Raw genomic sequence first — 26,980 nt, forward strand, 5'->3', positions numbered from 1 at the left:
AAGGCTAGGGCCTGGGTTGGAGAGGACTTGAGAATGGGGTCCAAATTCAGTCTAGAGGTTCAAGCCCAGATGCAGCAATACATATCACTTTCATGCCATAAAATCAGGTCTGAGTTGAGGTTGATGAGCTGGGTCAGAGCCATGTGAGCCTGCCGAAGCTGTGTTAGTGGAACAGGAAGACGGTGAGGGGTCAGGTGCAGAGCAAGGGACCGGGGACCAAGGCTAGGTATCAGGAGCCAGGAGCAAGGCAAGGGATCAGGAGCATGCAGTAAGGTCTGTTGCAGCTGCAAGCCAGGAAGCCCGCTAGCTGCACAGACAGTCTCCAGGTGTTTTCCCTAAACCTAAAATAGTGTGCCTGGGCCAATCAAAGAACACAGTAGGCTCCACCAGTCATGACTGCCATGGGTGGGATAGCTGGTGGTGCTTGAAACTGTAGGGTTCATAGGCTGTTGTTCTCTATTTCACTGCAGGTGGCAGTGTGGACACACAGCTGTCCACGAGCTAGCAGACTCATGGAGCCTCAGCTGCCCAGGAGCTAGCAGACCCATGGAACCTCAGAGACTGGCATGCAAGACACTTAAGTTCTAGTCCCAGCTCTGCAATTGGCTCATGGTGTGACTTTGGGCAAGTTGCTTCTCTATGCGAAAAAGGCTCCGAGATCCTTGGATGCAAGTGCAAAAGCAGTATTATCCTCAATAAACATCCTCCCATTGGGTCGGTGACATTTCATGCTGGTTTGGATTTTCAGATCCCTGTCAAGGAGTTAGATGTCTGGCTCCCATTGAAATTTCAGTGCAGTTTGGGTGCCTCACTTCCATACAGTCTCCAGAAAATCCCAGTAACACTTATCTGTTTTTCCTTATGGTTGATGACAGGTAAAAGGAAAAAGTCAGAGCTTCAGATTTCCACCTGAATCTGAAAGGGCATCTTTTGAGTTAAACAACCAGAGTCAAATTCAGATGTCTGCCTTGTGAACGCTTTTTGGAGATTAAACATGGCTGTCTTCATTGTTTTATTAACTTTGCTACAAGGTGAGTAGCTGGGAACTACATTCCTTTTGCAAATCACCATAATAAAAGTGAGAGAATGTCAGACTTGCAGGGGACAAAGGTAAATCTGGCTTTAAAATGAGGGAACATTAAGCCTTATGCAGGGCTACTGGAGTCATATGTCCCCATTGCACAATGGATAAAAGACACACCTACCTGTCCAACAGGGGTGTTGTATGTAGTGTTGTTGTAGCTGTGTCAGTTCCAGGATATTAGGGAGACAAGGTGGGTGAGGTAATATCTTTTCCTGGACCAACTGCTGTTGGTGAGAGAGAGAGACAAGCTTTTGAGCTACACAGAGCTCTGGAGAAGAAGTTGGTCCAATACAAGATATTACCTCACCCACCTTGTCTCTCTAACAGGGGTGTTGTGAAAATTAGTGAATTGTAAAGTGCTTTCAGGATTAAATGCCTGATTCTCCACTGCCCTGCACCTTGTGCAGCCATTAATATCAGTGCCAAGTAAGTGCAGAGGGGTATGAAAAGATTTTAAATGAGGACAGTGTTTCCCGCCCATGTTACACTGGTATAAATGACTACACAAGATGTGGGGTAACCGGGCAGCAAGCCCTGTATCTCCATTTGAGACCTGATCAAAAGCCCACAAGCCAATGGAAAGATACATTTGCAAAGTAGGTGTAAAATGTTATTACTGCCATGAATGGAGAATTCAGATTTGGAAGCATTTTATATAGATGTAGATGACAACACAGGCTGCAAAGCAGGGACACAACAGGCCTTGTAAATACTAACTATTCATGATTATTTTGGGGTTTGCTCATCACTAAATATAGCCCATAATCTGCATGGCCAAAATACTGCATGCATCACTCAGCTTTTAACTCAGGCAAAATTCTTGTTGGCATTAATAGTTTTACCTGGCTAAAGACTGTGCATTATTTGAGTAGGAGCTCAGAGTTTTTGGCTATGTGCTGATACACAATGCCAACAAGGGGTTTTATCCAATCTTTTATCCTCTAAAGCAAATTTTAATAAACAGGAGATTTGAGAGACCTGGATCTCATCTACAGTAACATACATTATCCAGAATAACTATGACACTTTCTGGGCCAGATCTTCACCTGGTGAAAATCAGTAAGACTCCACTGACTTTCGTGCTGTCTTACACCAGCTGAGTCTCTGGCCCTCTAATTGGCTAATGCATGTTCTACATTTTTTTACAACAGTTTCAAGTGCCTTATATGGACCAAAGCTTTTGACAGGTGAGGTTGGAGGATCAGTCACTATCAAATGTTTCTATCGACCGACTAAAACCAACAGACATGACAGAAAATATTGGTGTAAAATATCAAGAGCCAGGAGAGTTTGCAACACCATCATTTCTACCAGTTTTTTCATCTCTGAAGACTACAGAGACAGAGCATCCATCACTGACTTCCCTAAGAATGGCACGTTCACAATACAAATAACACAGTTGGAGCAGAATGATGCTGGGGCGTACAGATGTGGCATAGGCAACAGCAACAAAGCCTTATTCTTCAGCATGAATCTAACAGTTTTGGAAAGTACAGTAGCTGGGGATCTTCACAACAGGCTGATTGCAAAAGGTACAGATCCAAATCTCTCTTCTGAGTCTGCAACACCAGACTCGAAATATTCTGGTGCCACATTTACAGAGTCCTTTGGAACCACTGTCCTAAGTGTTGACTCATGAGCATTTCAACCTAAGATAGTGGTTGTTGCACCAACTTTGACTTCTTATTCATACCTTCCCATCCCCTTGCTAAGACCTTGTTATTTACCTGTAGGATTAGAACTTTTTTTTTCTGTAAAGCACTCAGATTTTACTGAAACAGCTGTTAAGAAATTTAAGATGAAGAAAGAGGGAAATGGTTCCACATGAAATAGGAGTTGCATTAAGATGTTTTGGTATGTTCTCTTCAAACAGGTTCTAATGTATCTGAATCACCAGAGCTTGTGCTTGGGAAGCTCAGAGGGTCAGTAACAATACAATGCCAACCTGAAAATGTCAAAGGCGGTGGAAAGAAATTCTGGTGCAAACTGGGAAAAACTGGCTGTTCTATCATAGCGGACTCAGATGGTTATGTGGCCACGAAGTATGAGAGAAGGATCTCTATTACCTCTGAAGAAAGCTCTGGTACTTTCAAAATCTTGATAAACAGACTAAAAAAAGAGGACTCTGGACTGTACAAGTGTGGGATGGCCATGCTTGGTGACTCTGGAAGTGCAAGAACCATAGATCTACAAGTGACTGAAGGTAAGTCTTGAAAGAAAGATCAATTAATTTTTAGAAGGTGCTGTAGATAGAGATTTGCTAGCAGTACTGTATTTGCATTCATGGTCCCAAAAACTGACATGTGTTTGTTGGGAATTCAGAGCAGTATCAGTTAAAGAGTCTGTAAGGCTAACCCAGTATATTCTTAACCTGTAGAGTCAACTCTTCCCAGGGAACCCAGGCTCCTGAATGGATGTGAGGGAGGCTTGGTGTTTGCCAAGTGCCACTATGATCCACAACGGAATTATGAGATGAAATACTGGTGCAGCTGGAAGGAAGCTGGATGCTCCCTTGTGTCGGATACCATTGGATTTGTACAGGATGCATTTGAAGGAAGAATTCGGATAATCAGTGATGACCAGGAAAATGGGACTTTCATAGTAGTGATGAGCCATCTGGAAGAAAAGGATGCAGGATGGTACTGGTGTGGGGCTAAAGATGGAGACCCAGAGCAAACATCCTCCATGAAGTTACACGTTCAAAAGGGTATGTGATTTGAGGGGATTTGCTCATTGGGATTAATACCTCCTTCTTTCTCTCTCTTTTATTCTCACCTATCATAGCCCATGTGTCCCTCCCAGCCACAGGTGATAAGAAAAGTCATCACACTGATTAATAAGCTTTGCTCAGCTTAATTCTTATCCTGTTGTTGATCAAAGAATAGCAGCCTAACAACAGACAATTAATGGACAGAAATGGAAATGTTTGGTAAAGTCAAGACTAAGGGGGAGATTTTCAAATGCACAGACTGGAGTTTGATGCCCAGTTCCCTCAGGCTTTCAATGGAAGATGGATGTTCATTTATACTTTATGCCTTTGAAAAGCTCTCCCTAAAGAGAAATCATATTAAATATTGTTGTTATTATTTACTTCTTATATTACTGTAGTGCCCAGTCAGGATCAGGGTTCCACTGTGGTAGGTACCAGACAAACACAGAGATAGATAGAGCTCTTGCTTTCAAGATGACCTCACAAATTTATTTCTCAACCTCAATTTTTTAATAATTCCCCTATTGGGTCAGTGAGTTAGTTTTTTTTCACCTCCACACCCCCAGTTAAAGGCAAAAATAACGCAAGTTTTGTCAGAAAAACACTTTTCAGTCTTTAGACCCTTAATGTAGAAAAAGATAGGGACGTTTCCCAGCAGTAAAAAAATCCCAAACAACCAATAACTGAGGTCGCTACTTCAGCAATAACGATGTTGTATCCATTTTACATTTCTACATAATAGATAGTGACCTTTAGCAAAAGTGTCTGACTTGCCAAAAGTGATCATGGATTTCATTAATACTTATACATAATATTCTGTACAGCCAAAGGCCACAGTGAAAAAGACGTCGTCCCTTTTGTGCTGCATGTTTGTCCATGAAACAGATTGCAAGGTGAAATGAAAGGGGTGGGAAAATGTTACCAGGAAGGATGCACTGTGCATTTCACAGGTAAAAAATGTTAGACTCACAAAGGGTAAATATTCAAGCCCTGAAATTATTTATTTTCTTTGTTAGAATCATTCTCTTCACTAGCTCCAATACCATCTGCATCTGTGAGCCCAGTATCACCAACGTCTGCTCTCCACAGCATCCCCAGTCATGTAAATGTCATAAGTCAGACATATCCCACCAGCAGAGTCACGGAGGAAATATTGGAAAAAACAACCCCTGAAGACAGATTTGTAACTTTTAGCAATGCAGTTTATGAAAGGTAAGTTAACAAACATGTTTCTTACCCCAATCACCATTGACAATGTCAACTTACCCCAAGTCTATTCAGATTCTTTGGATTCACTTCATTTAAAATATTTTTGTCAACATCTGCTCTCCATAGCATCCCCACTCATGAAAATGTCATAAATCAGACATATCCCACAAGCAGAGTCATGGAGAGAATATTGGAAAAAACAACCCCTGAAGACAGATTTGTAACCTTTAGCAATGCAATCTATGAAAGGTAAGTTAACAAACATGTTTCTTACCCCAATCACCATTGACAATGTCAACTTACACCAAGTCTATTCAGATTCTTTGGATTCACTTCATTTAAAATACTTTATATGCAGAAAATAGAAAAATATTTGATCCTGCAGCAATTCCACCTTGTGCTAGGAGATCTGATGAGATAAGAAACTAAGCCGGGCTGGACTGGAAAAGAAATGGCTAATAAGGGATATGATAAAAGTCTATAAAAACAACAAATGTTCAGAGGAGAGAGATGGGGAGCTTCTATTCTCCTTGTCTCAGAACACAGGAACCAGGGGGCCTTCAATTAAACTAAAAGGTGGCAAATTCAAAATTGATAAAAGGAAAAACACATTGTGTGAAAAAGTAATTAGACTGTGGCACATCTCAAGACAGGATGTTGTTAAGGCCAAATAAGTTAGCAAGATATAAAAAAGGGATTGGACATTTATACAGATAATTATAAAATAATTAATGTGAACTAATTTTAAAAGAGAGATAAAACCTCATACTTGAGGGCCTAAGCCAATCTCTGTGATGGATTAAGAGGAGACCTAATATGGGAGGCAGATTATCCCATGTCCTCCTACTGCAAGGTTCTTGCATCTTCCTCTGAAACATCTGCAGAGGACCATAGACAGGAGAGTGAATTGGATGGACCACAGGGTCAGATCAAGTCTGGTCATTCGTATGTTCCTATGATTAGTACTGGGAGAGGAAATCTGCAGGGAAACTTCAGTGCTGCAGGAAGTGATGTGGGTGATTCAGTAGGTGCCACGCCTCCCTTTGAGTCAGTAGCCAATCAATTCCCCACTGGGGTGCTGGGGGAGGCTGTGCTTTGGCAAGCACTGGTTTTGGAGGAGGTGCCACTGTGGTCAGCAGTGATTCCATGTCACTTTTCTGCAGTTACTAAGCCCAGTGTCCAGGCTAAGTTTCTGCTTCCTTATAGCCTCCCAATAATTTTAACTGGGAGTAAATATTTTTCTTCACTTCCTGTCCCAAACTGTTTATGTAATGTTGCTGTGAGCAGCTGTTACATTTCAGTGGTGGGTGAACGGATTTCCCTTCTGTAGTTTGTTTACCTGTTTGTAAGGAGCTTTGAGGATTCGCCAGGGAGAAAATATATGGTAGCATTACGTACGCAGTAACCAAAAGGATTGAGGCAAGGCCACATTGTATAATAAATCCCATAAAACGTAACACGGACAGAGCCTCTCACCACAGCTCCTGCTCCCCCTAGAGCTGAATACAAGCAGCACCATCTTCCAAAAGAACACTCTTGCCATTCCCACACCCCCTGTGTGATTGGGGGTTGTCCATTATAATCTATAGGCAAGATGTCATTCTGATGGATTGAAATCCCAGATTTCTATTTAGTGGCAAACATAATTTACTCTGTGCATATGGCGCTCTTGAGATTTCCAGTCTGACAGTACCTGTGTAGATTTTTCACAGTGACAGTAGTCAGAGGGTCTCTGACACCATGGTGATGGGAATGGTGTAAGAACCTATACAGAGAGAGCTGTAACCAAACCTGGGAACTTGCAAAACGGGAGCAGTGAGATTTCATTCTGCAGGGGGTAATTCAGCCAGCACTATAAATTCCACTGAGTGGGGCACAGCCACGAGTAGCTACAGATAGGCTTGCTCTGAATCAAACTCCAGATCTAATGGCTTATTCGCCACTTGGCCTTGTTAACTGTTCTCCTTTGATTCGGGTTGAGCATTTACCACTTTTTTGGTTCACGTTTCAGCCTGCAGCAAGCAACTATGCTACATGCAAACCCAGCCAATGTTAAGGCTCCATAATGCACACAATCCCTGTCACTAAATCACATTTAATCCTGGTGCTTTATCTTTCCAGCTCATCAACCAGTAAACTGCAACTGCTTCCAATTGTGATACCAGCCATCATTGTGATGCTGCTTCTTGTTGCTATTATTATTCTTATATTTATTAAAGTCAAGCTTCACAAGAAGAAGGGTAAGTCAAAGCAGCAACCCTCTGCTGATGGTTTTTGTGTTGTGTTTAGCCATGTGCCTTGGTTTTCTGTGTTCAACACCTCTAAATCTCTCAAAACTGCCCTCTGCAGAAACAGGCATTTTGTATTCAGCTCAATGCAGCCAGTCACAGCAGACGCATACACAGTGAACTCTCCCAAGGAGACTTCACTTTTGTTCTTTCTTCCTTTTAATCTAAAGTAAAAATCATTCAAACAGGAAGCAAATTTGGCCTGATCTTCATGCAGGGAACAAACATCACAGCTTTATTGTTCCACTGTCATCTGGAAAATTAGGAGTATCAAGGGCTCGATCCTTCACTTATAGGAGTCAATGACAAAAGCTCCCATTGTCTTTAATGGTGCAGGATAAGGGGCACACCACTTGCTCTTTGATTCAAACCCACAGCACAGCAGCTCCTTTCCAAATGGTGCAAAGATTTACTAGAATAATCATTACCTCCAGATGTTCTGTGTTGGTATCCTTCACCAGGACACGAAAATGCTGTTAAATCTCACCGAAGAATATATTGTCTTATAAGAGATGAATTTAGAAACTGAAAGAGAACTTTAATTACTGCAGTGTCTGGCAGCTATATCTTATTCATTCACAAGGAACACAACAACAAGAAACTATAGCTCTGAACATACATCTACTGAAGTCAACAGGCATCTTTGTATCTCTTTTTAGAGATGAACAGAAGTGCTGTGAGAAACCTTGAAGCAACAGTAAAGTGCTTAGAAGAACAAATGATGGAGGAAAACATGGATCCAGCAAAGAAATGTGAACCTGAGCGAGGCCATGACAAAGGTAGACACATATTCTGGATTCTGTGCTCAAATAGCATCTCCTTGGTTAGAGGACAGTGAAAAACAAAGCTAAAGTCTGTGCAAAAGGCACGGTCAGCGAGAGCCACGGAGAGCTGGTCAAAAAATGTAGAAACATTGTCACATACACACACTCATGCGCACACGTACACAAACACAAGACCACAAACACACCCACAAAACTTTTCAGGAAATTTTTCATTGAAATTTCAGGGTTTTTTTTAAATGTGGACCACTCCATAGTTAGAACAGCGAGTTGGAAAAAAAATGAACTTTTTCTTGCAAAATTTTTTATTGAAATATAAAAAGCTTGACATTTTTTACCACTTTGAGTATCTTGGAATTTATTCTACTTTTTACTTGATCATATTTGCCTGATTCCACTTCTGATTATTGATATATATTTTAATTTATCCCCACATTTACTGGTTAGGCTGCGGTTTTTTTTTTTAAGGACCCTACAGGCACTCAAATCCCATTAATTTCAGTGGGAGCTAAATGAAGTCACCTGAACTCTTTCCCCCGACCTTAGTATCTGTCTAGCTATTTTAGGATTTTCTATAACACCATGTATGTAGTGTCCCATACTATATTGTGAGTGTTTTCCCCAGTTTATAGACAAGAAATATATCTAAGAGTAAAATTCTCCTGGAAGAATAGGAGTAACGGGAGTTCCATGCTGAGGGTTTGCCAGATTAGACCTTAATTGAATATCCTATATTCGTCCTCATACAGCAGGTAGAGTGCTGGTCAAGGAATGTAATTTTGTATCCTGAATAGAACAAAAAAGACTCCCTCATTTCTTTGCCTAATTATATGGCTTTAAGCCATTGACTTTAAAAGGCTTTGGATCAGGATGCTTGTTAAGATTATAAATGTATTGTTGGATTGCTTACTCAAAGCCAGCGAGTTGCCTCTTTTCCTGTTTGCAGTCAATTAAAAATATTTGATTGCTCATGACCTATCACAGGGCTACACAGTAACTCTTTTTGTTCATTATGTTGCAATCATTGCAACTCTTCTGTTCCGTGTGCACAGAACATTCTTCACGGCTGTTGAAAGATCCGGGTGGCCCAGATGAAATCTCTAAGTTTTTCTAACAAGGTAACAAACAGCGGGGTTCTCTAAGATTGTTAGTGGTCTTGGGTGAGGGACTCCTGTAAGAAGCAGCTGGGATAATTGAAAAACCTTAAGAGATCCCTATTTTGTGGCATTTGATATCAGTAAAATTTACTCTTCTCCATTGAGGAATGGTTAAAACAGGAAGAAAGTTATAGTGCTTTGATGACATTTTGTGAAAATATAGAGGGCCCAATTCCATACTACTGTAAATGGGTAAAACACCAAAAGAGTTGTACCATTTATACCAGCAGAGAATTTGGCCCAGAGAGTGCAAAATGTCATTGGATTGACCCAACCAGAAACTTCAGGCAAACCATAGAGGCCTGTTCATGCTTGTGCTCCTAATGAAGCCAATAGCAAAACTTCCACTGACTTCAATAGAAGTAGGTAACACATCTTCTATTGATGTGTGCTGAGATTTTCAAAGCTGTTTAGGGAGTCTGGATACATAATTCCTGTTACTTTCAGTGGGAACTAGCCATCCAAATCCTTTGAAAATTGCTTTGGAAAATGTCAGTCATAATGTTGGAAATCTAGAAAATACTGCAGATGGTAACATAAACCTGTACAGATATGTACAAATTACAATAGTTTGTGGGCCCTTATTTTAGAATGATATAGTTTTTACAAGGGATTTTTATTCAATCTAATGTTTGAGGTTTCTAATATCCAAGACAGAGAATTTATTTGCTTCAAATCTAGGGCTTTGGGGAGGCGGGAAAGCAATCAGTAGCAAAATCAATGATGACATTTTACAGTTTGAGAGTCAAAAAAAGTATGACCAGAGGCCAAGAATTTCAAAAGTTCTCATTGATTTTTGGTTTCCGACATTATGACTGACATTTTCCAAAGCAATTTTCAAAGGATTTGAATGGCTAATTCCCACTGAAAGTAACAGGAATTATGTATCCAGACTCCCTAAACAGCTTTGAAAATAACTTAAAAGGGTCTGATTTTTATAGGGTGGGTGCTTAGCACTTTCTGAAAAATCAGGCCCCATTAATAAAAAATAAATAATAATAATAATACCCAGCTCTTGTACAAGTGCTTTGTAAAAGATTTCTCAGGTTGGGCACCCACAGATAGAAGCACCCAAAATCTTTTCTGAAAAAATTAGCCAGAGACAATAGCAGCTAATATTTTTTCCTCTGTTTTTTGCAGGGATCCAATGGAAAATGTTGCTCTCCCACTTACATCTGCCACCTACACACAATGAAGTACCAGTTGCTGAAGTCTCAAGGGAAATAAGGCAGGATTCCCTATCTTCCAAATCAGAGTGTTCACAAACTCAGTAGCTGACTTACAAGATAGACGTCATTATAAATTGCAGATCGCACAGCTGAACTTTTAGCTTATTTCCATCCGCAACAGGATGCATTTCATTTAACTGCATGTTATATAAAGTGCAGAAGAACTACAGACTGCACATTTTGTTGGACCCTTTGCTAAACAGAGAATAAAATGTCTATTTTACAGCCAAGATATTTATGTAACTCTTATTGAGCAACGTGTCTCTTATATGTATACTACTGGCAAAACATTAATGACTGAAGGCTATCTGTAGGGACTGCAAGGGGAACACAGAAGCATCCATGTGGCACATTAGCCTGAACGAAGGACAGACCGAAACACTGTTTATTTATCTTGGAGATGGGCAAAAACTGAGGAGTGGTTTTGGCTTTTGAAAATCCTCACCCGTCAGGTTTTGTTTTGCAAAACTAAAACCAAAGGCGGTTAAGACCTGAGATTCATTATATCCAAGCTACTCAAGTGCAGGGGATCTGGATAACTGGCCCTGGTTTTAATCTGTCTCCACCTCAGAGCTACTCATTATCAAACCATTTTAGCCTGATTTTAGCTCAGACCTAAATAATGTCCTTGGCTGTAACGGGTGAACCAGGTGCTATGTTATACACCATACTTGGGACTGAGAAGTAACAGCTAAGGTTTGTTGTCTGAGAAACCAGAATGCATTGGAAGCCTGTAGCTTGGCAGGAGGACGCTTCCTTGTCAGTTAAAGCCATGTAAATATGCTCATGTAATTCCAGCTCATTTAGAGTCACCAGGCCAGTTTCTGGGTTGGTTTCCCAGCAACAACCCTTTAATACCCCCCGCTGTGTGCATTGCATTCATTTTGCACACTCTTCAAATGCCAACCTGGTGCCAGTTACAAACTATTCAATCACAGAGGCTCTTAAAAACTATATTCTTCAGGGCAAACAACGACAAGAAGGAAAGACAGCACAAGGCAGCGGCATGTAGACATTCAAAACAAAAAGAGATTGATTGGCTAATGGAAGGTGCTAATGAGGGCAGATGTAAACAAGTAAATTGTGGCCAAGTAGCTGCAACATTATTAACAATTTTTGTCCAAAGACAGAACAGAATAAACCTAAAGGCAACCTCTATCCTGGCAATAGTGACATGGGGATGGGATGGCTGCTGTGAACGGTCACCAATCTGTTCCTGTTCTGATACTCAAATCCTGAACATTTTACCTTTCTATGCTTAACTGGCCCATTTAGACCCCCCTGGGTCTGGATAGCTGCTAATCCTGTGTAAGCTGTTGCATAGGCCATGTAGAACTACTTAACAAGAGATTGAATGTTCCTTGCAGATGCAACCCTATTGCATGGAAGGTGGGTTGATACCCAATCCACAGTAAAAGAAATTTCATCCTTTCCCTACCTCTTTGGGGTTGGGAGACCTAACGCCCCCTGCAAAACTCTTGCCTCCAACAGAGAACTCTAATGTCTGCTGCCAGGACAAGCATGCTTGAAGCTGAGATACTACGAAAACAAATTATAAGCGGAGAACAAAATCCATCTGCTCCCCAACTGTCACCAAAGCGGTCTGCAGCACTTACAGCTGCCAGCCTTTGTTAGGGGTTCAGTCAGAGCCCAGGGAGCAAAATCTTCATGTGTTTTTTGCCCTCCTTTAATACTTCCAGATCATTTCACAATCACAGAGAATTAATAGATTCATTGATTTCTGGGGGACCAGAAAGGACCATGATGACTGCCCCGTCTGACCTCCTGCATAACAAAGGCCAAAGAATCCCATTCAGTGATTCGTGCCTCAAGCCTGTAACTGCCGGGCTGAGCTATTTTATTATCTTAAAGAGCCCCAAATTTTCTAATAGCAACTCCAGCAAATTCTTACATAAAAGACAAAACCACCTAAAAATCAGGTATTTTAGTGGAAATAAGGATAGGCCTTTAACTATCACAAAGAACATGATAAATAGATTAAGATGTTTTGAAATTCTTCCCTACACATGGTGCCCTCCAGCTCATAGCTGAGACACATTGGTAGAGCAGCATGGGTATAAGCTACATTACTAAGGTGAGTCTGTTTTGAGCTACCTATAAATCACAGAATCATGGGACTGGAAGGGACCTCGAGAGGTCATCTAGTCCAGTCCCCTCAATGGGCAAATACTCTTAAGCTTGGCACTTTTCAGGAGGTTTTATGCACAGTTTGTACCTCTTGTTGATAGCTCTTTGGAAACCTGAAATTTCCTTATGCTTTGTAGATAAAAATAAGAAGCCAGCTGTTTATGCCTCTTGTACATTAGCCTTCACACCACAGGAAAGCTTGGCCTGCAAAACTGAAACTAAAGTGCCACTGTAGACCACAGCCTATAAAAATCCAGCAGTCTAGTTCATGGCCACAGAGAAATAATGAACCCAGATTTTGGTAGGACTGAAACCAAACAAGATTGCCTAGATGTTGTTTAAAAATTAAACAGCACTCCCATTGTGTGGTGACAATTCCTCTGCTACATCTGGGCAACTTTCTGCTCATAGCTCTCTGGGAAGGAATAGTGAAAGTTTAGGGTTGCATTTCAGCTTAAATGAAATCATGGTTTAAAAACAATTAGTCCATACCGAGAACAAATTAATGATTGTTTCCTCACAAAGGGATACTTTATCATTTTAGTTTGTCATGTGGTTGGGTTTCCGATAGCACCTTACTTAACAAGAGATCTTTGCCTAATCCCTCCCTCTCACAGAGGAGCAGTAAAGACTCCATAGTTAAGATGGCAGCAGAGTTTTTGTTTATTTCTTTTCAGTTGTTAAGAGCTCACAAGGTGCTCAGCACTGTATACAATGCAAGTAAGGACAATCTCTGCCTGCTTACATGGCATGGCCCTATCAAGGCTATGTGGGTGGGTAGCCTTGTATCCCTGCAGAGCCTTGCTGATTTGGAAGGGCCATCTACATGGGTCTTCTTGGAAAAGACTGAAAGACATTGTTTTCTGAAGAGCTGAAAAACTTGATCCCTAGCAAATTTAAATCTCCTAATTTTCTCAGCACTGAGCAGTGGGGCTGGAAATGACCAAATGTGACTAAGCAGTATGAGCTCCATCAAATGCACTTCATACAAACTGCAAGTAACTTGTCTTCATGAAAAAAATAACCTGCTGGCACAGGTTAATTCCCCCCTTCTCTTCTTCCCTGTCTCTCTCCCCTCTATTTTCATCTCGTCTTGTTGTTCTTTGATGCTGTTGTGCCACCATTGCTGAATTGCAGCACCATGACACCAAAGGTGAGTCATGAAGATCTCAGCTCTATGAGCTTCCACGCAGTACACGAGGGCTGAGGTGTGAGGGTGCAAGTTCTCTGGATGTAGAGCGCGAAATGTATTTGATTGAACAGCTAGCAGCGCATCAATTCAGGACTGCACCTCCCCCATCTCCAGATGGGCCCATGTTGTGAAGATGTGTGACATTGCAAATACCAAGGCCCACCAGGAGGAGGGGACTGGCTGCTTCCCAAAATTGGAATAAAAGAGCACCATACCATTGATCTGATCCAACTCCCATAGAAGTCTTTGGGAATCTCTGTACCTAGGATTTCAATTGAGCCTTTTAGGACCTGATCTTTAGATCAGGGAATCTCAGACTTTTTTCACAGCATGGGCCACTATGGAAAGTCGGATCCCTGGACACATCCTATCCCATTCATGTTGAGGAATCCACTTGCCTTCTCATGGCTAATCCATTAACAGGCCCCTGGGTACTTCAGCGGTTGCTTACATGTGACTGTAACATTAGGAAAGTACTTAAGTACTTTTTAAAAAGGCTCCAAAGGTGATTCTGGCAATTATAGGATGGTAAGCTAATTTCTGTACCAGGCAAATTGGTTGAAACTATAGTAAAGAACAGAATTTTCAGACACAGATGCACACAATTTGTTGGGAAAGAGTCAACATGGCTTTTGTAAAGGGAAATGTCCCATCAATCTGTTAGAACTCTCTGAGGGGAACAATAAATATGTGGCCAAGGGTGATCCATTTGATATAGTGCCCTTAGACTTTCAGAAAGCCTTTGACAAGGTCCCTCACCAAGAAAAGTAAGCACTCATGGGGTGCTTGGGGAAGGAAGGTCCTTTCATGGGTCAGTAAAGGGTTAAAAGACAGAAAACAGGGGGCAGTAATAAATGGCCAGTTTTCAAAATGGAGAGAAGTAAACAGCAGCGTCCCCCAGGGGACCTCTCTGGGTTTAAGGGCTATGGAAAGGGATCTTGGAAAGTTCAGATGCTCAGGTTTTGAATATGGAAGGGGGATGGAAAGGTAGGTCCATCAATGGCTATTAGCCAAGATGGTCAGGGATGCAACCCCATGCTTGGAGTATCTCTAGCTCCTTATTGCCAGAAGCTAGGAATGGGCGACAGGGGATGGATCATCTGATGATGACCTGTTCTGCTCAGTCCCTCTGAAGCTCCAGGCATTGGCCACTGTTGGAACACAGGATACTGAGTTAGATGGACCATTGGTCTGACCTGCTATGTTCTTAATGTATTTTTAAGCTTCTTTTAATCCAGTTTAGCAGCTTGAAATGAGAAAGAGGAACCACACACACCATGTGATCAGTCAGCTCTCTGCAGACCACCAGCATGTGCTCCATGGGCCCCCATAGTGGCAGATGAAAGAAGGCAAGCCATTTTCCTGCAGCTGGCCCAGAAAAACCTGCACTGTGGAAATCTATGGGGGAAAGAAGGTGGCTGGACAATGTTGTGTGGGTGGCCCAGTTAACTCCACGCTTTGGGAACCTATCCAGCAAGCAGCCAGCAAGAGGAGAGGCCTAGGAATTTCTTTAAGTCTGGATCAAAAACCACTCCAAGATTCTTTCTCCTAATCATGGGTGTTAAGAGAGGGCTGGTCACAAACATGCACTCTCCCACACCTGGAGTAATCACGTAGTCCAATAATAACTGCATTGCCACCAGAGTACTATTGCACCATTTAATCAAAAAGTAAACGACAATGTAAATAAACAAAACACCACATCAGCAAAACTAAAATGAGACTCGAACAAACAGTCACATGGGATATGCCTACCTGCCTGCATTTTTGGAGGCTATTCCTTTAAGAAGGCTCAACAGGTAGAAGTTCAGGGCTAGAGTTGAGAGGAGTATTTAAATCACTTTCAATTCTTACAGAATTCAGTGTCCTGTTGAGTGCACAGAGGGAGGCAGGACATACCCACACACACAGGATCCTCAGAGGTTCGGTTGCTGAGATGGAAGCAGAGTTAAAGTGACCAGACTAGAAGAGAAAAGAAGTCACCCAAATAGTCTGCAGAACCAACAGTGAGTGTGAGTAATGTTTATTGTTTGTCTCCCTAAAACATGAAATCCCTTGTAAGCTACATGTGGGGCATGGAGAAGCAGAATAATTTAAAGCATGATTTCCAGTGTGAATAAATTCAGAGAGCCTTATTCAAATATAAACCTAGACAGACAGACAGACACACTGTGGATTTCAATGGGGTTTTTTGGTTTGTTTTATAGAAGTCAGGGCAGCAGGATTGGCCCCAAGATTTTTATTGTTTCTTGTCTGCAGGGAAATGTACAAAATACTTCTTTATTTAAAAAGTGCTACTGTATTCTACAGTAATGATCTAAACCACTGCAGATCATTATCAGATTATTAAAGCATTTTGGATCATTAGTGTAGGAAGTTGTTGTATATTTTTTATAAGGGCCAAGATTTTAAAGCCAACTAGGGAGTTTAGCTACCCAGCTCTTGCTGATTACAGTGGGAGCTGTGTAGCTAATTCCCTTGGTGGACTGTAAAAAAACAACCATGTTTGCACAATAGACAGAGATATGGGAAGTGGTGGAAACAGTCAATGAATGGGTAATATGTTATTACCCCTAAGCCATTAAAATAGAAAGTTTACTGCACCCTCTACCATCACATATCCCATTTATACCACAACAGAGAAGGGCTTTTTCTGCACAATAACATTTTGACTTTGCCCAGTAAATATGCTAATAAAATTACTAGTCTGCGTTATCTTGTAGAGTATGTAGAAACAATGTCTATCTTTATTTAATCCTAAAATATAGGCATTGATGCAATATCTACTTTTGTTAATCTTTGTATTGTGCAATCAGCAGCAACAAAGCAAGTATTTTTGGATTAAAAGAACTTCTTGCTTGACATTTTAATGGCATTCAACTATCATTCTATTCCCTTTGCAAGGAAGGTGGCTCAAATACAACAAACAGAAAACTAGAGATATGTGAACTGTAAGAATCCCAAATATCTGAAGCATGGCAAAATGGTATATTGCAGTGCGACACATTTTAGATTAAACCTGAGAGCAAGTCATCTGAGAGCTTGCCCTGCTGATACTGTAAATTTCAGTCGTTGTCTGACGTTAGTCACTTGATATTCTATTGTGAAAATCTTCTGAGTGTAATACCTAAAACATGCTATGATGATTATACATGTTACAATGATTCCAAATATTAAGATGTGTATTTTAGCATGTAGTGTGTAGATACTAAGGTCCTGGGTGCTATAAAAAACTCCAAAATAGGCAAATAGTCAATTTTATCATAAATCCTGGAACACTTTCTGTTTAGCACATCACAATGTCATGATGATTATTTTCTACTTATTCAACACCATAAAGGGACATATTCAGAACCCGAAGTATTTCCTCATTTCCAAAGGTGCTCAGGATGGCTGTGATTGCTCAGGATGGCAGTGATGAATTGCTCACTCAGAGTGCCATAAAATGCATTAGAAATGTTCTATCCCTGTGGACTTGCTGCATTTCCTTTTCCAGCCAATAAAAGTTCATCATTCTAAATGCACATGGTGGTTGTCCCACTGAAATATCTGCTACATTAATATCTGTTTTACTTTAATACATTACATTAATACACTAATATCTGCTACATTAATATCTGAATATTGCCAATGCAGCCTATTGGCTGAATTCTCACAACCTAAGAATGTAACATTGCATGGGATGTGGTCTAGTAATTATAATCCAGAAACGGGAGTCAAGTTTCTTGGGTGATCTACCAGTGGCTTCCAATGCGACCATGAGAAAGTTACTACCCACTTTGTGCTTCAGTTTTCCTATCTGTAAAATGGCTGTAATATTTACCTTCAGAGGGGTGCAGATATTCTTCATGTGTGCATAAGAAACCCGTTGAGATCCTCCAAAGAATAGGCACTACCAAATACAGAAGTGCTAGATGTTAGTCACATTGTAAAAAGAGACAGAATGAAATGCTGCTGTTGCTTTACCGGGTTCTCATTGTCTTGTTTCTGCGTACAGCTTTACTGTCTCACCATCAGCAAACTTACCCTCCTACCCTCTTCTTATTACTTATTCTCCTGACCCTGAGGTCCCTTCTTATTTAGTCAGTTTTCTCATTATCTCTTTTGTGAAGTGGCTCTGCTGGAATACTCTAATTCTTAGTAAATTCAAGGGAACCACTAAATCTTACAGTTGTTACTAAGGCAAAATCCCATTTACTTCAATGAATATTTTACCTAAGTGAACTCTGCTAAGGTGTGACTAAGGCATTCAGCATTTAGTTTTGGGTTTTTAGCCCCTATTCTCCTGCAGGGCAGACAAATGTGATTCTTAGATAATCAGTTATTTGTTATAAATCCATTGTAAGGGCAAAATTTTGTTTGCTAAATATAAAATTAAACTTGTGGTGAAGTCAAAGCCTCTCTTGGAGGCTGATTTGGGTCAAGAATGAAATGCGATAAGGAAACAAACAATCTTCTTTTTAGTTTGCTCGCAAACAGATCAGTTGTATCCACTGAATTTGGCTACCCACCCAAGTAAAATCTACTTGTGCTAGTAAAGATTTGTGGGGTCAGACCCTCGGCTTGGGTTTCCTTCCTTAATTATCCTACTTCCTTTTCTCTTTTGCAGAGAAAGGACTCTACAAGGCAGCTAAGTAATCAAAATCCTTCTGTACAGAAGAAAAGTCTAGATCTGACCACTTCTGGTGACTTTCCATGAGCAAAGCGAAGAGCAACTTTCAAAAAAAGGGTAGGGAATAGCCACTCAATATCCCTACTCATGATTAAGGTTATGATTTTGTCACAGAGGTCGTGAAAGTCACGGCATCTGTGATTTTCAGAGACCTCTGTGGCTCCCTGTTGGATATTTTGAGTAAAAGTTAGGAACAGGTCACGGGCTTCTGTGAATTTTTCTTTATTGCCCGTGACTTTTCCTAAAAATACCCATGACAAAATCTTAGCCTTATTCATGATAGAACAGGTTCTAACCTCTGAGGATGCAGATAGACTATGGCTCAGCAAAAGAGGTCACTATCTGTGTTTGTACCAGGTAACTGCATTGCTGTGTCTTACTCATTGCTTTGTGGTACACATTGGTTTAAAAGGTGGTGGGGCGGGAGGGAGAGGGGAGAACGGGACATTCATATTCTATTGTGTCTGTTATCTCAACCATTTTAAGTTACATTGAAGGAGCCTACAAACTCAAGACTGTCTAGAAGTAGCATTATCCATTACATTTATAAAATAACATTAGACTGACTTTGTCTGGTACAGGTCTTGCTTTGGAAAAAAAGAGTGAAAGACCAAGGGATGCTAATATTTTGTGATGCACCCAAAAATTCATTTTTCCTCATACTTATTCAAGGTGCAATACAGCACAACTTCCATTTTCACCTGAGGCAAAAGTGAGGGAAGGGAAACAGCCTGATTTAGAAAATGCTCAACAAATTCAGCAAAACTTGATGAACTTTCCCACTAATAATTATACAAAACTCAGGGAAGTTGCCACCATCATCATTAGCTACTCAATGCTAGGAAGCTTTGCTGCAGCCATTAATGTCTCCTTCCAACTCATGCGCCTCAATGCTTTAGAGCAGATACAAAAAGTCCCTTCCAAATGGACGATAAAGAAAACCCTTCCTCTGCGTGGAGGTGACTAATTCTGGTCATGTTCCTGGTGAATGTGACCAGCTTGACTGCAGCATTCTTTTTTTAAAAAAGTGCATCTGGTAAAATTACAAACTGTACACTGGATTTTTATGCTTTAATGATCAAGTCATGTTCCCTTGACATTAGCCATTGTTAAGAGCAATAATTAATGACTAATGGATTAGACTGCTGGCCCCAGGCTATCTGTACTGCTAGCATATACCAGTCCCTTAGGATTCATTCACAGAGCTGAGTCAATGGAATTTGTAAGGGAGCTCTGGCACTTTCCTCTGCAGCAAGAGCAACCTTATGAAATCCTGGGGCTAGATCTTGATCTCAGTTGCACCAGTGCAAATCCTGAGCTTTTCCAATGGCGTCAACAGAGTAATAATGGTATAATTGAGATCAGGAGATCAGGCCCTGGGAGAAACTTTTTTAAAAAGGTTTCTTACTGTTTTACTTGAGCAAGAAGAAAAATACAAAGCTAGAAAGGACTACAAAGTTAAAATCAAAGAAAGATTCATATTCCCACTTCTACAGTATTTTTAAACTGAGAATCTGAAAGCACTTAAAAATATTAGTGAATTCAGACTTGCTACATGCCCTGAGTGAAGGCAGTCTATTCTTAGGAGCCCTTTCAGATTCTTATACTACCTACATCAAGTATGCATTACTGTTCCCATGTTACAGATGAGGAAACTGAGAGGGACAGATATATCCACAGTTGCACACAAAGGCAGTGACAGAGCTGAGAAAAGACAGGACTCCTGACATCCAATCCCTTGCTCTAAGCACAGAAACACACTCTTCCTAAATCTCTAATCAGATCTAGCGAGCAGGGTTACCTTCCATGCAGCTCTTCTTTCCAGTTAAAAGCTGCACTGCTGCTTTGCAAGTGCTGCCTTCACATTTTTCTTTCATCCAGTTTTCTCCACTGGCTCCATTTATTGTATTGTCTGGAAGAGGTGACATAAAAACATAAGAATGGCCACACTGGGTCAGACCAAAGATCTATCCAGCCCAGTGTCCTGTCTTCTGACAGTGGCCAATGCCAGGTGCCCCAGAGGGAATGAACAGAACAGGTAATCATCAAGTGATCCACCCCCTGTCGCCCATTCCCAGTTTCAGACACGTTTATTTCTCGTGTCCAACAATCTGCCACATAGGGGACATCGGCCTAAAGCAATTGTAGCGTTCTTGGGGTCATGGAGACCTCACTTGCCACAAAGATTCCAGGAATGATGCAGCTGGACTGTGGGCAGTAGACCATCTTCAGTTGCTTTAAACACACCTGCAATTCAAAAGATACAAACTTCGGTGGGGGGAGGGTGTCTGAAAAGTGACATCTCACACTTGGAGACCTTGAGTCACACATCAAGTTGCTAGTAAATATTATGTCCCACTGGTACTAAAAAAGCCTTGAAGATAGTGCTTCTAATAGCGCTGCTGATAGAACCTATAATTTTAGTGGCTTATATGGGCCACTAATGTTTTAATGAGGGAATTAGCCTTTTTTTGGCTAATATAAAAATGAGTGGTTTTAATGCAAACACATATCTAGAGGCTGTTCTCACAGGTGATCAGCATCTACAGGGATGGACACCCTACAAGAGCCTAGATAGATTAATTCTTTGTCAGCAGCAGTGGTGAAATCCCTGAGTTTCACAGAAGGCTGGTTTAATATGGGGGGAGGGGTCATGATTAGGTCCCAGGCCTACATAGGGATTTTCTTTTTATGCTATATTTGTAGAGTGCCTAGCACAATGGGGAGCTGGTCCATGAATGGGCTTGGACGCACTAATGCAATGTAAATAATAATTAACAACCAGAACATGGACAATAACCGGAAACAAAGATTTCCAGATGATTAATATATGTTTCATGCAAATGTAAATTCTGTTTTGCCTAAGGGGGAATTCAGTGACAGATTCTCCCAGGTGAACAATCACTGGAAGGTAGAAGCACACAGTGTGCAGGTACAAATGTACACCATGAGAACCCAGTGAAAGGTAGCAAAATTCTTCACAAAAACTGCTCTTGTACCTCCACGTACATGGATAATGCATTTTTCACTATTAAGAAACTATCTGGACTGGAGTCCAAATTCTTGCCCTTAACCAGGAAGAGATCAGAAAGTTTTGTATGCAAATATCTAATTGGCTTTTTGCCTTCTTGCAGAGTAGAATAAACTTCAGTCTAATCCAAGCAAAACAGTGCAAAGAGGTATATTACAGGCCATTATAACCAAGGCTCATGCCAATGGTCTAGTCTGTTTAACAAGAGAGTGACTCATTCTCCTTATGATAGTGTTTATGCGTCCTTGGTGAGGTCTATATTGGCTGGCCATGGGAGTGAAGCTGTTAACATTCTTGTTTGGATTTTTGCTTGATTTCCTCTGGAGATCTCAGGATGGTGACAATTAGAAATCCTCCCAGAGCATTAAGAAAGGGATAATGGAGGATGAATATCAGAATAAATCTATTACCTTGTGGAACAGAGGCATATTAGAAGCTATTTCCAAAGGAGGCAGTGGAGAGGTCATTGCTTGGTGTGTTTAAAACTAGATTGGTCAAAGCAATAGAAAATACACTGTCCGGAACAATCCTGCACTGGCCAGGAGGATGAGCTGGATGGACTAGATGACTCAAGGGTCTGGTTCTTGTTCTTAATATTACAATAAAGTCCAGAAGCTTCAATCAGGATCAGAGCCTCATTGTGTTGGGTGCTTCTCTCTCTCTCTCTCTCTCTCTCTCACACACACACACACACACACACACACACACACACACACACACACACACACAGAAATGGTGTCTGTCTCATCCTGTAGCAAGAATCCAAAGCTTTGGAATTTTGGACTTGGACATGCACAGTTCTGAGGTGCTGCCATGGTTGTAATGCAATTAATTCATTAAAAGCGCAATCAGATTCCCTCCTCCACCTTAATAGCAAAACACCAGCTATATCCTTTAACAAAAATTATGGGCCACATCTTTAGCTGATGTAAATGAGTAGATGATTTACTTCAATGAAGCTTTGTCAATTTAGATCAGCTGAGGATTTTGACCTTTGAATTTTATAGAGGGGAATTTACAGACAGGGCCAGCACACACCTGTGCCTTGCTAGATAAAACAAGCCTACCCATATGTGTTTTCCCATGCCAGTTATTTGCTGAGAGGCAGAGAGTATCAGCTGGAACTGACACAGCTTGTTTTTTCTTCAAACATTTTGCTTTCTGTTTAGAGAGAGAGAGAGAGAAGAAAGCAGCTTCAATCAGCTGCACATCCAGGCAGTGCAAACCAGAAGAAAACACTAGAGAATGCAGACAGACCTGCAGGAGAGTGGACCCGGAGCTGATGCTTTCTATGCCACAGCTTCCTCCTGCTGCATTGTGCATATATTGATCACATTTCCCTGCACAGTGGCAGCCCTGCTGTCTCCCACCACAGTGGGGATACAAGATCTTTTCATTTCATCCCTTCCTTACCAGCCTCTTTCACTCCCTCCATGCAGATTCTCTCTGTGATTTTAATATTTCTATTTTTAAGTGCATTTTGACAAGTGATTTTTAATGCTGGTGGAAGATTCTTGGATTGGCAGCCCTGGAGACTGATATCCTCAGTCCATATGCATAGATACAGCACAAGCAGTGGCAGTCCAAGCTTCCCCCCAACATACCACCCCCCTGACATTTCTCACACCTGGCCTAGAGTGAGCCCATCAGTGGGTGACAGCACAGTCCAGCCTCCAGGGTCCATTCAATCCTGGGCCTCTTTACTGAAACAGTCCACAAAAGGGGGCAGGTATGGCAGGTGGGCTGCATGCTTTTCTCCACCAATAATGGACTGAGCCCCTCCCCCAGCTCATTGCACACGAGCCAACAAACTTTTGGCCAGTCCCAACCTAAGATGTATTTGACCTGATGACCCATGGGTGAAGGGGACTATCCCATTCACAATTCCTTGGGCCACCCTGGTCTGCCAAGTGGTACTCTTCCTTATCTGAGAAGGAAGAATCCCTCTGGAGAAGTGGTCTGTCTGGACAGGGGTGTTATCTGTAAGGAGGAGCTGGGGTAAGAATGAGAAAAATAAAGGGATATCTCATTTAATTACACAGCACCGCTGGCAACCATCAGTCTATTGCAACTAAACTCACATAAAATGTAAATAGAAATAACTGAAGTTTGCGGAGTACCTTGAGACCTTTGGATCAGAGTGCAAAGTAGAGTTGTTAATTATATGTACAACCATTTCCAAATCTCAACACAATCAAGGTCATCTTTCACCAGAAACATTTGGAAAGGATATAAGCTCTCATGCTTCAGGATATAGGCCAACCTCTAATGAGGGGTTAAGCTAAAACTTCCCCTGTGGGCAGGTGATCCCATCCCTGTCTACTGCAGGGTTTCTTGCCCCTGCCTCTGAAGCAGCTGGTGCTGGTGACTGTCAGAGACAGGATATTGGATTGGATGGGCCTGGGTCTGATCCAGTCTGGCAATTCCTATGTTCACAACAGAGATGCAGATGACACTATTTTGGAGACTTGAAATCCTGGCTCTAATGAAGTCAATGGGCTTTTTACTATTGATTTGAGTGGGGCCAAGATTTCATCCTGATATGTACTAACAAGGAAAGGCTATTTTATTCCTCTTGTACTCCTAAAAACCTATGATAAAAACTTTTACGAGATACCTATGCAAATAGGCTGTAGTGCACAAACTGGGCTCAAACACACCTCACTAGACGGAAACCAGTCTCAATACTCTATCACCATGTTCATTAGGATTAGTCGAGTGTTCAAGTTGGTGCACTTCTCAATAGCCGTTAAATGTATGTAAGTGCTGCGGCAGAAAATGTAGAGCATACTCATCGTTCTAAACCAAACATGCACCATGAATGTTATAAACCCTCTTCATCACTGGTCAGAATGCAATAAATATGGCATATCACTTTGCTTTTAGTCCTCTTAAGTCCCTTTGACACTGCCCGGTAAACAGTAACTGATTGCCTCATCTTCCAACGTTCTCTCCCCTTCAAGGGCCTCTTGTCTGCACAAGCAGTAAAGTTTAATGAATTTTAATGGTACTTACTTGCATTCTCCTTCACACCAGTACTATATTAATTTCCATTCTGCGGGTGGCCAGATGTTCAGTCTCACACTGTACCTGCAAATCCAGCAGCAAATGGTCTTCGGAAGTAACATGAAGCAAGAGCCCTGTCAGCAACAAAGGGTTGATAAAATTCTCTTCCAGCATTTGGATAGTGCCTGGGTCTTTCAGACATAGCAGCAAAGCTTGTTTGTGCCATTTGTCTGTGCCTGAGCAATGGCATTCTTCCTGGGCGCAGTGCATAATACGCAGCAGGAGAAAAGGGGCTTTCCAGTGAGATTAATCCTTACACCTATCTTCACTCTTGCCATGGAGGTACCAGACAAAGAGCAATTTACGCAACAGCTGATTGTACTTGCTTGGGCTTGTTACTTGGGGGAAATTTTCTCCATAAATGCCATGTTTGCAGTGAAGGAATTGAACTAAGTCTCTGACAGCATTTGACTGCCAGTAACCCATTGGATGGTTTCAGTGATCACAAATGTGTTTGCCTACATATGTGAATACAGTTGTGCTCATACATGAACACACAGACGTGCACTTGTGTTGATATGGACGCATGGATGCTTGCATGGTCTTATGTACACACATGCAATTTAACACACATGCACAAACCAGAACATGTTCCTACATTCTAGCTATCCTTGAACAAAGCTACAGCTGTGTTCCAAGGAGCTCACAGACCACAGTTGATGTTCATTTATTACCTAACAACAAATATCAACCAAAAAGAGCCACAGAATGATTGACTATTTGCAATGAAGCCAGCCTAACTGCTGACTCCACAGAGGTTCTTCACCTCTCCCACTACCTCTCCCTTGGGCTGTTTAATCTTCTTGTAAAAGGAGGAGGAGTAAGGGTGTGGGGTCCTGGCCTTTCCCCACCTCTCCCAGGCTGGCAAGGCAGAGACAAGCTCGTCCTTAGGCAAAAAGGCCAGCTCCAATTAAACACAGCAACTGTTGCAAAAAGCAGGGCCTATTTTTGTGTTGATTTGGTTTTCTGCATCTGAGTGGGTCATGTTTATCTTGCCAACTTCTTCTGGGGTGGCTAGTTAAGGGAATTTTTCATGCTCCAGGAGTTAATTATTAGCTGCAGACAAGTAGCCATTGAGCAATTAGATATCAAGGCAAGAGAAAGAAAGCACAACAGAACACCTTTTATCTGAAGGAGGAAATAAAACCCTCTCTTTGCTGGGAAATACCCCTTATAAAAATAAAACCTGTAACCTGGTGCCCAGAAAACAAACCAGTCTGCCTATTTGCACAAACTTTTCTTGGCATCCATCATATTCTTGGTAACTGAACAAGGAACCACCACTGCTCTCTGGATTAGTTGATGGGTCATTGATCATGCGTTGCGTGCACGCACACACACACACGCATGCACACACGCACTCTCCAGTGCACTCAATAATTCAGTGATAGGCAAGCAGGTTTGAAATATTAAGAACCCCAGTTCCCTCCAGCCCATCACTCAAAACCATTAAAAGCTTGGGACATCTGAAGGTTTGAGAAGCATATGAATTATAGACAGACTCAGATTAAGATATCAGAGGAGTAGCCGTGTTAGTCTAGATCTGTAAAAGCAGCAAACAGTCCTGTGGCACCTTATAGACTAATAGACGTATTAGAGCATGAGCTTTCTTGGGTGAATACCCACTTCATCAGATGCATGTGATTAAGATGTGCACAGTTTGATTAGGAGCATTTTAATGTCCTAAGGTTTGGAATTTTGATCCTTGACATCTGGTTTCATTTTTGGGGCCCTACTCTGTCTTCTCCTGGCTGGATGCTGTGTAGCAGTGAACACAATATTATAGTTGGGGTATGACAAGTACTCTGCAGTTTAAACCTAATTCTCAGAAATGCTGAGCACCTGCATCTCCCATTGACTTATCAGAAGTTAAGTATCAGAGGGGTAGCCGTGTTAGTCCGGATCTGTAAAACCAGCAAAGAATCCTGTGGCACCTTATAGACTAACAGATGTTTTGGAGCATGAGCTTTGGTGGGTGAATACCCACTTCCTCAGATGCATGTAGTGGAAATTTCCAGGGGCAGGTATATATATGCTAGCAAGCAAGCTAGAGATAACGAGGTCAGTTCAATCAGGGAGGATGAGGCCCTGTTCTAGCAGTTGAGGTGTGAAAACCAAGAGAGGAGAAACTGGTTCTGTAGTTGGCAAGCCATTCACAGTCTTTGTTCAATCCTGAGCTGATGGTGTCAAATTTGCAGATGAACTGAAGCTCAGCAGTTTGTCTTTGAAGTCTGGTCCTGAAGTTTTTTTTGCTGCAGGATGGCCACCTTAAGGTCTGCTATAGTGTGGCCAGGGAGGTTGAAGTGCTCTCCTACAGGTTTTTTGTATATTGCCATTCCTAATGTCTGATTTGTGTCCATTTATCCTTTTCCGTAGAGACTGTCCAGTTTGGCCGATGTACATAGCAGAAGG

General features: G+C 41.5%; 3 protein-coding genes across 20 annotated transcripts in view; 2 read left to right on the plus strand and 1 right to left on the minus strand.

Annotated features, from left to right (window-relative positions):
- The window catches only part of PFKFB2 (6-phosphofructo-2-kinase/fructose-2,6-biphosphatase 2), a 334,000-nt gene that overhangs the window by 103,065 nt on the left and 203,955 nt on the right, over positions 1-26,980 (minus strand). For 5 of the 16 annotated variants that reach the window (XR_007774528.1, XR_007774536.1, XR_007774527.1 and 2 more), the window contains exons 1-2: positions 24,518-24,777; positions 20,273-20,383 (exon numbers count right to left, since the gene is read on the minus strand). The exons of 1 other annotated variant lie outside the window; for it this stretch is intronic. The gene's annotated coding sequence lies outside the window, so the exon portion shown is untranslated. Of the gene's footprint in view, positions 1-15,554; positions 15,641-20,272; positions 20,384-24,517; positions 24,778-26,980 lie in introns of those variants that run through there. 10 more of the 16 variants (XM_050954050.1, XM_050954049.1, XM_050954048.1 and 7 more) reach the window with 6 other exon arrangements.
- On the plus strand, positions 995-9,187 carry LOC127051415 (polymeric immunoglobulin receptor-like). Its single transcript, XM_050953677.1, has 9 exons — positions 995-1,031; positions 2,236-2,616; positions 2,958-3,287; positions 3,462-3,791; positions 4,811-5,006; positions 5,130-5,252; positions 7,125-7,243; positions 7,951-8,070; positions 9,126-9,187. Exons 1-9 carry the CDS (start codon positions 995-997, stop codon positions 9,185-9,187), a joined length of 1,698 nt encoding a protein of 565 aa, XP_050809634.1.
- Positions 15,661-26,980, plus strand: part of PIGR (polymeric immunoglobulin receptor) — a 32,410-nt gene continuing 21,090 nt past the window's right edge. For 2 of the 3 annotated variants that reach the window (XM_050954034.1, XM_050954032.1), the window contains exon 1: positions 15,662-15,811. The gene's annotated coding sequence lies outside the window, so the exon portion shown is untranslated. Of the gene's footprint in view, positions 15,812-26,980 lie in introns of all 3 variants that reach the window. The other variant, XM_050954033.1, reaches the window with a different exon arrangement.

This window comes from Gopherus flavomarginatus, chromosome 5, assembly GCF_025201925.1.
Source record: "Gopherus flavomarginatus isolate rGopFla2 chromosome 5, rGopFla2.mat.asm, whole genome shotgun sequence".
NCBI classification, from domain to species: domain Eukaryota; kingdom Metazoa; phylum Chordata; order Testudines; family Testudinidae; genus Gopherus; species Gopherus flavomarginatus.

Coding starts and splice junctions, on each gene's coding strand:
- LOC127051415 (XM_050953677.1), top strand. CDS start 995: ATGGCTGTCTTCATTGTTTTATTAACTTTGCTACAAG. Junction 3,792..4,810: donor GAAGTTACACGTTCAAAAGG/GTATGTGATTTG, acceptor TTTCTTTGTTAG/AATCATTCTCTTCACTAGCT. Junction 7,244..7,950: donor CAAGCTTCACAAGAAGAAGG/GTAAGTCAAAGC, acceptor ATCTCTTTTTAG/AGATGAACAGAAGTGCTGTG.